This window comes from Nematolebias whitei, chromosome 16 (genome assembly GCF_014905685.2).
Source record: "Nematolebias whitei isolate Nwh7 chromosome 16, NemWhi1, whole genome shotgun sequence".
NCBI lineage: Eukaryota > Metazoa > Chordata > Actinopteri > Cyprinodontiformes > Rivulidae > Nematolebias > Nematolebias whitei.
The window spans coordinates 27,928,396-27,940,415 of record NC_056513.1 but is presented as its reverse complement, the minus strand read 5'-3'; the positions used below and the strand labels follow the sequence as shown (position 1 = coordinate 27,940,415).

General features: G+C 36.9%; 2 protein-coding genes across 2 annotated transcripts in view; one reads left to right on the top strand and one right to left on the bottom strand.

Moving 5' to 3' along the window:
- gatb (glutamyl-tRNA(Gln) amidotransferase, subunit B) overlaps positions 1-7,107 on the bottom strand; it is a 28,958-nt gene extending 21,851 nt beyond the window's left edge. The window contains exons 1-3 of the mRNA XM_037690512.1: positions 6,940-7,107; positions 4,994-5,147; positions 4,778-4,891 (exon numbers count right to left, since the gene is read on the bottom strand). Of these exons, the coding sequence (XP_037546440.1) occupies positions 4,778-4,891; positions 4,994-5,147; positions 6,940-7,085 (414 nt within the window). The 5' untranslated portion in view covers positions 7,086-7,107. The remainder of the gene's footprint in view (positions 1-4,777; positions 4,892-4,993; positions 5,148-6,939) is intronic.
- A 213-nt stretch (positions 7,108-7,320) lies between these two features.
- dctpp1 (dCTP pyrophosphatase 1) lies at positions 7,321-8,010 on the top strand. The gene has a single exon (XM_037689842.1). It carries the CDS (start codon positions 7,321-7,323, stop codon positions 7,801-7,803), a length of 483 nt encoding a protein of 160 aa, XP_037545770.1. The 3' UTR covers positions 7,804-8,010.
- The last annotated feature ends 4,010 nt before the right edge of the window (positions 8,011-12,020 follow it).

Sequence of the window (12,020 nt, the reverse complement as noted above, 5' to 3'; positions counted from 1 at the left end):
GGAGGTAAGATGTTAAATGAGTCCAGGTAATTTTTGATTTGAGAGTTTATCAGTTTTTCTAGAACCTTGGCTAAAATGCAGAGTTTAGAGATTGGTCGATAGTTGTTCAGTGAGGTGGGGTCTCCTCCTTTCAGCAAAGGAAGAACAAAGGCTGTTTTCCAAGTGTCTGGGATGGAGTTTTGTCTTATGGAGAGATTGAAGATGTGGGTCACAGGGACTGTGACCCACATCAAGTATGACTCTGAGTATGACCCCAACAAGTATGACTTGTATGGAAGGGATGCCAGGAGAAAACTGTTACAATGACATGGCTGCACGGCTCGACTGAATCAATGTTGTACAGAAACTGATCAAGTCATTCAGAAAAGAACGACTTCAAGGTGTTGTTGTTAAATATGGTTCATCAAGCTACTGAGTCATAGAGAAACATGAATTAGAAACACAAATATGAATACGAACACGAGTTTTCCTGCAGATTTTAATGGAAATAAATTAATAAATTAACTGTAGCTCTGTATTATGGTGTGAGCACCAACTGTTGAGAATTCAACGGAGCTCAGATGAAGTTCTGTACACAGAAGAAAGAAAAGAACAAAACACCAGCAACAAGAATCCTTGAGCTCCAGGAGAAGAATTTGAAAATTTCATGCATCTTTCTGGGGAGGCGATGAATCATCTAGCACAGTATTTAAAATTAGAATTACTGCAAATTTGTGATAGCAATTTGTTAAAAAATTTGAACATGAATAAAACAAACAACAACAAAAAAAAACCATTAAAAAAAACTTCTAAAATCTCTGAAAATGTTGATACATTTCGTTTCAAGTTTTCTAAAGTTTAAGCCAATTTTTTGGGGGCAGTTTAATTAAAACAGAGGAAATCTTAGATTAATAAACACACGTCTTAATATCTCGCCCAGAGCTGTCTAATTTTTTATTAGAGGGCAGGACAGACTTAAAAAAAAAAAAAATCAAACTGCTAAACTCTTGAACACTTTCTGTCAGAGGATTTCTTTTACGGGAGCAAAGAGCTCTGCAGGGCAAGTCACCGTGGAGCTGCCATGACATTTAAATGTCATTCATAATGCCAGTAAAATTACCCCCAGAGGCTCTGAGGTGTTGAGACCTCACCGCACCTGCACTTCATTACAGGACACAAAATGAGCTCCAGTTATGTAAAATCAGCAAAAATAAAAATAAATACAGTAGTCCCTTGTTTATCACAGGGGCTTCCGTTCTCAGTCCCCCGCGATACGTGAAAAACCACGAAGTAGGAATAGTATTACAAGTAGTAAGTAGATTATTTTAGTGTGTGTGTATATATATATATATATATATATGTTTCTAGATGTTTCTAAACTCTAAATGCTCTAAAAGAGCACAGCATGTCATGATCTCTGCTCTCTCTGCCACCTGACAGTGCTCTTGGCCACGCCCACTTTGCTGCAGAGCGGAGATACAACGCTGCAGGTGGGAGCTTCTCCTGCAGTGTGGGCTGCACACAGGTACAGCAGGTACTAAATAATTTATTTTAAATAAAAATTCCATGCCGTACGGCTCATCCATCAATCAGCCATGATCAGTGTGTCACGTCAAGTCTTACTTTGAAAAACCGCGATAGAGCGAGTCTGCGAAAGTCGAACTGTGAAGTAGCGAGGGACTTCTGTTCTGTATATAATTTTTTCTCCCTGATTTTGCTGTTTAGATTTATTTTTCAATGATAAGTGGCTATAATCAGACTTTGTAGATGATTTGTTGCCAGTGTAGTTTTTCCCTATCACACCAAAATGGGCTTTGGTTCAATGTAAGTAAACAGGTTTTGTAAGAAATAATAGAAGGTAAAAATAAAGTTTTAAACCACTTGTAACCATCTGACAACAACTGATCTTTTAATGTAGTTAAGTTTGTTTTTAACTGCGCACTGTCTGTTGCCACCAGATGTTGAGCCATCAGGCAAAAGCTGCAAGCAGCTGTTTTAAGTAAACCCAAAACAGGTTCATTATCCAGTGGCTGAACAGAGAAATGCCAACTGGCATTGTAAAGAGCATTACCACACTGCTGCTTAAAACTGCATATAAACTGTACTTGTAATTTAAAGACATTAATTTAGAGTTTTATTGTGATAAACTTGTGATTTGCTCAGATCAGACTGTTAAAAATATTTTATATACAGTCCAAGTCACAGATAAACTTTCAACATGAACTTCTGCGAAAAATTAAAAGTAAGCGAGTCAAAAACATACGGAAGACATTTAATGTAACCTAATGACATGACTTTATGGTGCCTTTCTTGCTGTAAAAAAAACCAACAAGTTTGTAGCGACCGTATTTTTCACCCTACAAGTCGCTTATTATTTTGCATAATTTACATGCCCTGCGACTTATAGGCCGAAGCGACGTATTTATGGATTTTTGCCCTCATATTTATAAACCAATTTTTGGCTGAGATATGACTGTTTTCATTCATTCCGACTGAAAAAAATTGAACACTACCATTTTTAGCCACTAGATGGCAGTCAAGCAGAATCGCAGCCCCCTCCACTTTAAGAAGCCCAGACTAACGGTGCATTGCTTTTTTACATTTCATTTTAAATATAAAATCCTGCACTCATCACTGTACTCTATGATTTAGTTGGTTGGACATCACATCTAAAAAACACAACTGGGTAAAATTCCAAAATACCTCAGTACACTACTTTCAATCAGCTCTAGTATCCATGCAACTCCAAGTGGTTGTTACTGAATGTGTCCAAGACTTTGACGGATCTTTAAGTGTTGTCCTACAGTGCATTGTGGTTTTAAAATAAAGTTCAAACCGTTTTTAAAATACTAAATTTGTAATATTTGAATCTATATCTAATATTTGTTTATTGGGCATGCATCAGAATATTTGTATCCACTGGTGATTTAAAGTAAAATATTGCAGAATTCAGGGAGGGAGGAATGTCTTTGCTTGTCTTGAGAGCTTATACCAAACTAAACGTGACCGTTTTATTGCTCTTTGTGTTTTATGGGATTTACCCATCTAAATAAAGGTTGAATGAATTTTATTTTTGATGGCTGCTACCTCCACCATGTCTCCTTTGTAAAAGAGATCTCTGAACTCAGTAGGACTTCCTGGTTGAGTACAGGTAAAATAAATAAAATAGTAGAGAAACCTAAAAGTAAAGCTCCAGTTTGGATGTAATAATAATAATAACAATAATAATAATAATAATTTTTATATCATGCAATACTATGTAAAGTACATGTAACAAGATCTCTTACAACCAGTCAAAAATCAGATTTAGTCATTTTCAGCTAGAGATAAGAAAAATATAGTTAGTAAATAAGTCAAATGGAGACTTATAATCACTTCAGAAAATAAGAAACAAATAAAACATTCATTCAACCTTTATTTAGACAGGTAAATCCCATCCCAATCCCCAAAACATTGTTGCCTTTTTTGTATACCAGCCTGCAACGTGCACATGTATCCGTTTTACAATAGTAAAACTATTCACAAAGTTAGCATAACTTTAACCAATTTCTTTGTCTTCTCTTGTGTCCAAAACAACTTTATACGTAGGTTAACTGATGCTGACTTACTAGACTGCACTGAAAGTATGAGGAGTTCCAATTACAACAAGTCTGATCAATATTTATTATCTATCACCGATTATCAGACAACATCCTGATTCTAAGTGAATCCCATTTAACTATGTTATATACTAGTTTATGGATGTTTTTAACTACTATGGCTGAGAATGTTAACTCTGCCCATGAACCATATGTTGAGTTAGCAGACAGAGCTGGATGAGGAGCTGATTTGAGGCTGCAGGTTATGAAGTGATAAGAGTATATAAACAAGCTTCACACACTGCCCGTGGCAGATTCTCATGACTGGGCTTCGTGCATGTATTTCCTGTATATCTGTGTAAGCTGTCCTGAAAATCTGTCCTTGCAAGTAAAAACTGGTTACAAATCTTCTCCAGTCGAGTGTGGCTCCTTTGAGTAAGTGAGATAAAGCAAGAACATTTTTATCCAACATTTTGTTCACGCGTGTGGAAAGAATGGAGCATGAGATCAACAGAAGAATGGGTGCAGCGTCTGCAGTATTGTGGACTTTGTGCCGGTCCATTGTGGTGGCGAGGGAGCTGAGCTACAAGGTGAAGCTCTCTGTTTATCGGTCGGTCTACGTTCCTACTCTCACCTACGGTCACAAACAGGTTAGTGACTGAAAGAATGAGATCACAGACACAAGCAGTGAACATGAGTTTTCTCCACAGGGTCGCTGGACTCCCATCAGAGACAGGGTGAGAAGTTCAGTTATCTGGGAGAGACTCAGAGTACAGCTGCTGCTCTTCCACATCAAGAGGAGCCCGTGTAACAGTTGGGGCATCTGGTCACCACCCTCCATTTTTTCCGACTCTCACAACTCAGTTTATAATCAGCATCACATGTCGACGTGTCTTTGCAAATTTTGAGGATAAAGTGATTCATAAATTATTAGTAAGAGCATCTTCTTCTCCACCTAAAGATAGTAGAAAATAAAAGTGCACTGAATGAAACGAGCTGGTACGAGGAAAAAAAGCTTGTCAGTCTTTGTAAGTATCACTTTTGCTGCTTCAGCAAGTTGCTCATAATTAAGTCTGAGTCACTGTTTGGCAACTATACCTCATCTAAAAGTAGAAGTGAAGATGCATTGTGGGTAGTATAACGTTTGTGGTCACTTTGATCCTTAAAATTGGGTGTAATTAAAAAATGTATGAACGGAGGAAAGGAAAAAGCACACTTACAGGAAGGTCAGCATAAAAGTAGTGCTTCCTGTCAAAAAGTGACTTCTTATTGATGGTACAGCTAAGAGCCAGTCCCGTCATCACTGCTGCTTCAACGCACCACCTGTTTAAGACCTGGGAACACATGCGAACATATTCTGATCATCTCACAAGAAAACAGTTTATCTTGTAAAATAAAGGATTAGCTTTGCTATAGTTCAGTAGATTACCACTGACAGGTAGTGTGCCAGGTAAAGACGCATCCAAAAATGAAACCAGGGAGTTTGGAGGAGCTGAGAAGCAAACTGGAGAGCCAGAGAACAGCTTGGTCTTGGACTTAATCTGGGCGTGAATTTCCAAACCAACCACTCCAACCAACTGCTGCGAAGCACTAAGGCACAAAAATAACAAACAAACAAACAAACAAAATCAACATTAAATACCACCAAGTAGAATACATATTAAAACTGAAAAAAAAGTGAGAAGAATGCATAAAAAAAAAATGTAAAGTGTAACATATCATGCCAAGCCAATGTGAAATTTGGGCCCATAATTAAACAACAAGCTACATAATTTAAATGACTATTTATCTAAAGTTTAAGAAAGCAACCATAAATAAATCCACCAATTAGTTCTAAGCACTCGTTATTGGTGCCAAATAGCTCTGACCAATCAGAGAAACTGAGAATATCCTAGAATGCTCTGGGAAATTTAAGTATTTGATTTTAGCAGTAGATTCTATTTTTTTAGTCTAGTTTACTACATGGATGGAGTCTTTGAGAAATAGGATTGCTTCTCAAGGATGACCTCATGTCTTTTATTGGTTCAGTCAGGCTGATGTTTCATGAAGAAGACCATAAGTTTGAGGAAAGTGCACATTTTGGTTTTCACAAAGTTTGCAACTTCAGTTTTTTTTAGAACCTTTTGTCAGATGTTTATATGGTACAATGAAATACAATTAAAAGCATTCCATACATTTTCCAATACTTTGCATTGCCAAAACCATCCAGTTGACCCTTCTTAAGCCTTCTACAATTTGTCTCGACATGCTGGATATCAGCTTCTGGGTGAAATCTTGAGTGATGGCAAACCATTGCTGACTAATCAGAGTCTAGAGTTTATCAGAGCTTCTGGGTTTCTGTTTGTCCACACTCTTTTTGAGGCTTGACAACATGTTCTCAATAGGAATTAGATCTGGGGAGTCTTCTGGCCATGGACCCAATATTTCAATGTTTTGTTCACCGAGCCACTTTGTTGTCACTTTTGCCTTGTGACATGGTGTTACATCATGCTGCAAAAAACAATGCTCATCTCCAAAATTGCTCCTGGATTGTTGGGAGAAGTTTCTCTTGGAGGATGTTTTGATATTGTTCCTTATTCATGGCAGTGTTCTTAGGAAAAACTAGAGTTAATATAAGTTGCCACCATAAAAACTGAGGCAAAAAACTTTGTGAAAACCAAAATCTGTGCCGTTCTCAAAACTTTTGGAAACGACTGTATGTTCCGTGGATGTTTGGTCCAATTGTTACAATATTAATTTTTTTGAATAACACAATGATAATGCTGAAGAATAGCGTAAGCTTGTGAATGTTTAATAACCAGCGTTTAGAAGATATTACAAGACAGACTCAACTTGGATTTAAAAACAATATAGTAGACGGGCGGTTCCAAAGATGAATCCCCTATAAGCCTGCCTTGTCAACATAATGAGCAGGTTTTTAACGTTCACATGGAGAAATTAAAATAACAATAATAAAATACCCACATGAAGTCTGTAAAAAAAATGTAGAGGTCTTTTTAGCCATGACATTTTCTGAAAGATCAACTTGGTTTCCTCCAAAATCTCAAAAGACAGTAGTTCAATATTCTCCAATTCAAGGAGGATGTTTTTAATTAAAACTATGGTTCAACGAAGCAGTAACATGTAGGAGTTTACAGCAGGTGGAAGGAGTCCTCAGTGTGTGAGCCTCATTCATCAATGCTTTCAAAAAACACAAAATGCACGAAAAGAGAATTTAGATGTCAAATGCAAAGTCTGGCTTGAATATCTTTTCCTCCTCGATTGCATGTTTATGTGTCCATTGCATCACTATCACCTAAGTACACCATTTTCAACTTAGCTAGTAAACATTCAGGTCAAATAAACGCAAATTTTTTTTTTTAAATGGAGGCTTCTGCCTTACCTTCTGCTTCTCTGCTCATGTTCTTTGTCGCATCGTAAATGTGAAGTGCTAATTCGACGAACTAAATAACAAGTCTTAGGAAAAAACACCGGTATTAGTTTTATGTTTTGAAACAACTCGCTTGCAACCACACAGGAGGCAGCCATGTCGTCCGTTTGATCTTTATATAAATGTGGGAATTGTAGTTTTTATAGTGACGTTTAATGGGCGCGACTGCGGCTGTGTTTACCGTCCAAAACTACAAAACCCGTCAGTTTAAAGGTACGCGTCTTTTCAACGCGTCACTTCCGTTTTACCCACTGGCGGGATTTCCTCACACGATAAAAACAGCGACAGGATTTTGTTTGTGCGCGAGAAAACGCGGATAAACTGCCTCACATGATGGCAACAGTCGGGAAGGAATCACGTGAAGCAAAAGACGTTTGTGTGAACGGAGCAGCCTCGGAGACACAGGCCCAGACTGACAGCGTCACCGTCCGGCCGCAGCGGTTCGCCTTCAGCCCCGGGCCCAGCATGGAAGATCTCCGCAGGATGCAGGCCGAGTTCACGGACGAGCGGGACTGGAACCAGTTTCACCAGCCCCGCAATTTGCTCCTGGCCATGGTGGGAGAGGTGGGTGAGGTGTCCGAGCTCTTCCAGTGGAAGGGGGAGGTGGCGGAAGGACTACCGGACTGGACCGAGTCCGAGCGCGAGCAGCTGGCGCACGAGCTGAGCGACGTCCTGATTTACCTGCTGGAGCTGTCCGAGAAGTGTCGCGTGGACCTTCCCCAAGCCGTGCTGCGTAAAATGGCCCTGAACCGACTGAAGTATCCTGCGAGTAGAGTGCACGGCTCGGCCAAGAAGTACACGGAGTACAAGGACTGAGCCATGGGGGACACCTTTTTTTGTTGTTATTGTTGCATTTTCCTCTGGACCTGCACTGCTGCAGAATATCTTGTATAAAGACATTCTTTGGGTCAACTTTTTTATCTAATCAAAAATGTTAAGGGATTCTTTCTAATATTTCCCAGATTTGAAACGGGGAATAAAATATTTGGAGGAAAAACATTTCCAGTGTGATTTTGTACGAGTTTTGAGGTTTATTTAGAGGATAAATCTGCATGAGCATGTCATGTTTTCAGTTTAGCTCCAGTACAGATGTGACTGATGGTCAGTGTGGATTTAAATGTTCAGTCTTTAGTCAAAATGACACACGGGTCAATTTATTCAAACTGTTTTTCACCAGATTAAAATGTTTTCTTCTGATCATGACTTGCGTACTGTTTTCAGGAGTGTGTATTTTCTCACCAGTTGGTTTAACACGCCTGTGTGATTTGACATGTACAGTGCATACAGAAAGCATCAGCGCTTCACTTTTTTTATGTTACAGCCATTTTCCAAATTGTATTAAAATAGTGTCTCCTCAAAATTCTTATGGCGATGTGAAAAAATATGTTTTAAATAAAAATTTTAAATGACTAATTTATTAAACTTGAAATACAAAATCAAAGCGCTGACATGGCAGCGTAAACTTAAAAAAAAAATCAAAGATTACAAAGTTTTGTAAACTTTCTAAGAGATGCAGGTTTTAGGTTGCAGCATAATGACAGCATTTCCATCTAAGTTTACACAGTAATACAATACTAGTACTTAGACTACCTTTTCAAACTTTTGCTTAATTTGTATAAATATCATTTAGCATAATTTAATGTTTTTAAGTTGGGGATAAGTAATAATGTATAACACCACTGATGTTTTCTAATTATAACAGCTCTGTCCCTCTGTGGCTCTGTAGGTAAAAACCAAGTTTCTTTAAAAAGAAGTGACTGAATGAAACAAGTTTTAGTGTCAGATCTTCATACTTGCCTATGATTTCTAAAAGTGGATAAAGTTATTGGTTTATTTTCTATTAAAGTCATCCTGTCCAATCAATCAATCTGTAATGTTGCTAGTAAGATTCTTGTTAGTCTAACAAATATCAACTCAGTCGTTAAGTATTATAATCCATATGCAATCATTTGAGTTCAAATTTGAGCTAAAAATACTAAGTATAAGTATATCAAGTATACTACACACCATGTACTGGTAGTGTACTAGAAAGTATACTGATTTAATACTTGTTGGGACTAAATTGGGACATTTTTAGTTTATAAAAAGTATACTTCAAGTATACAGTTGTAAGGTCTTTTTTAGGTTTACCAACATTCAAGTACACTCATCTATATACTACTAGTGTACTACATATATACTTGTGGGTCACATTTTAGTTTGTTGAAGTTCGTTTAAAGTATACCACAAATATACTTTTCTCTATACTGCCATTGCACTAGTTATATACTTCTAGTCCACATTTCAGTTTATTTCTGTGTGCTCTAAGTACACTTTTATGAAGAAAGAGAAATAAAGAGTAATAAAAATAATAAAGAAAATATAATAAAAATAATAACGAAATAAAGAGTAGCATATACTAAAGTACAAGCATAAGTTTTAGTATTAAAGTATACGTTTATGGTAAAGCTTAGTATTAATGTACTTAGTCTTAAACTTCTCCATCCATCCATCCATCCATCCATCCATCCATCTATTATCTTTACCCGTTTATTCCATTTTGGGTCACGGGGGTCGCTGGTGCCCATGTCCAGCAATCACTGTGCGAGGGGCGGGGTACACCCTGGACGGGTCGCAAGTCCATCACAAGGCGTCTTAGACTTCTCTTTATACTTTTCAGTATTAGCCAAGTATACTTCATTATACAATTTTTAAGTATATCAAATAAAGTTGATAAAAAGTAAACTTCAAGTACACTTCCTCATTTTTAGTGTAAAATAAGTATACTCATTGTACACTTAAATAAACTACTTTTTGCTACCTTTTGTAATGTTTCACACTTTTTTGTCTTGGGAGTTTTTATTTTTATTGTTTTATTATTAGATCAGTGTTGTAGAACGCTTGTGACACGAGTGGCTGATAGTTTATTTTTCTGAAGGACTTTTGACTACCTGTCAGACAGACGATGTGATTTTACTTTCTGTCAGTACTGGAAAAATAACACAGTTTTTACGTCCGCTGCTTCTTCATTTCTGCCAATGGTGCTTGCTGTGGAAAGCATATTGTTCTTTAGAGCTACTTTAAGGGCACATTTAAAGCTGCATCAAATTAAAAGGATTTTCTTGACATAAATGTAACAAAAGAACAAGCTCTTGTTAGTTTGAAGTGCAGTTTAATGTCTCACCATTTGAATTTTTTTACTTATACACACTTTAAAACTTTACGATTGTTCACTGAAAGTGAGTTAAGGATATAACTTTGATTCCCTCATGCCGCCATGTTTTGCGAAGGAACTTAGCTGGTTTGCACTGAGGGAATAATTAAATGTTCGAATCTCGATGAGTTGAAAACTCGGTCGTTTCTTCTGCTTTGTTGTGTTCAGTGAAGCAGGTATCATCAGGCCTGCAGCTGCTTGTTCTGTTTCAAATAGGATGCTGGGAGTGTGGTTTTTCCAGATTGAAATTCAAGGGGTTATTCAAGAGTGAGGTTCACATCACATCCCGCATGAACCAATTCACATAACACAAGGAGACTATTTGGGGGATTATGGCTAATTGAAACAACTGTTTCATTCCTTTTGTATGGATCTGCCAGGTACAGTAGCCAAAGAGATGTTCTGAACATTAGTGTAGGATTTTTTTAAATATATTTTTTTGCTTTTACCCAAACTGCACTGCTGAGCTAATTCAGTCATGTTACAAGTCCTGCCAGCAACTAAACATTCATACAACGACCTTCATGGTTTTCCATGAACTCAGTCTTTATTGTCATCAGAGGTTTTTTTTTTCCAGGCTGTTATTTATCTGTAAAGAACATTGCTGAATAATTATGTGTACCATTTTTCATTTTAGATATTTTCAGTAACTAATATTCAGTTAAAGTTGTAATGTAGAATATAGCCAAAACATTAAAATGTTATTGAAGTTTGATGTTTTATTCATTTGTTGTGTGGCTGGCTTTACATTATAGTGATACTGTTTCCCTTTATTCTTGTAGTTCATTATAGTTTCTTTCTTATTTATTTATTCATTTATTTGTCTCAAACTGCTTTGAATCTTTTGCTGTTTTACATTATAAAAAAAAATCAAGCTCAATCAAGCTGTGTGCTATGACTTTTTTTTTTTCTTCAGAACTTGCATACAGGTATTTCAAAAATATTTAATAATTCTTAAATTTTCTCTATTACCGGTTGTTCAGTTCAGCTTAGTAGCTCCAAGTCAAAACAGAAGTCATCTCAAGGCACTGAACAGAAACATTCATATATAAAAATAATAATTGAACACTATTTCTCTGAGGAGCAGATGCTTTGAGTTTAACTCCATCACAGCACAAAGGCGACAGTGGAAAGGAAAAACTCCCCCATGAGGAAGAAACCTCCAGCAGAAGCAGGCTCGGGACAAGTGGCCACCTGCTTCCACCAGCTGGGTTCAAATACATAAAGATCTCTAACTCTTTTAAAATAGTTTTTTTGTAATTTGCTTATGTGCACTTGCAGTGTTTTTATTTATTTGCTATTTTTAGGTTTTAACTAGCATTTTGCTGCTTTAAGCTAATATTTTGCAACATTTAGCTCGTGTTTTTCTACTTGTAGCTATAGAATTGTGCTTTTTTTAATCCTTAAGATGGACTTCTATCCATTTTTGGTTTTAGCTGAAATGTTTTGCTTATAGCTTTTAGATAGTATTTTGCCACTTTTAGCTTTCAGCTTGTGTTCTGTTTCTTTTAGGTTTCACGTTTTGTAGGTTGTCCTGAAGCATGCTCAATAATTCAGTTACAAAGTTAAGTCAGGTCCTCTGGACGGATTCTTCTTGTTGAAACTTTCTGTCCAGAGGAACTGGCTTAACTTTGTTATTTTTATTTTTTACTTTTTGTGGCAAATTTCAGCAGTCATTCAGCAGTCAACATGCACACTGTATTTGTGGAAAAAATGTTTATTTCCCATGTTTTAAAACCAATTAACAACTGACATTTTAAATCACCTGTTACTTCTGTTGAATTTCCATCCATCCATCCATCCATCCATCCATCCATCCATCCATCCATCCATCCATCCA

Excerpts from the sequence above, each read along its gene's own strand:
- dctpp1 (XM_037689842.1), top strand. The coding sequence starts at position 7,321 with ATGGCAACAGTCGGGAAGGAATCACGTGAAGCAAAAGACGTTTGTGTG.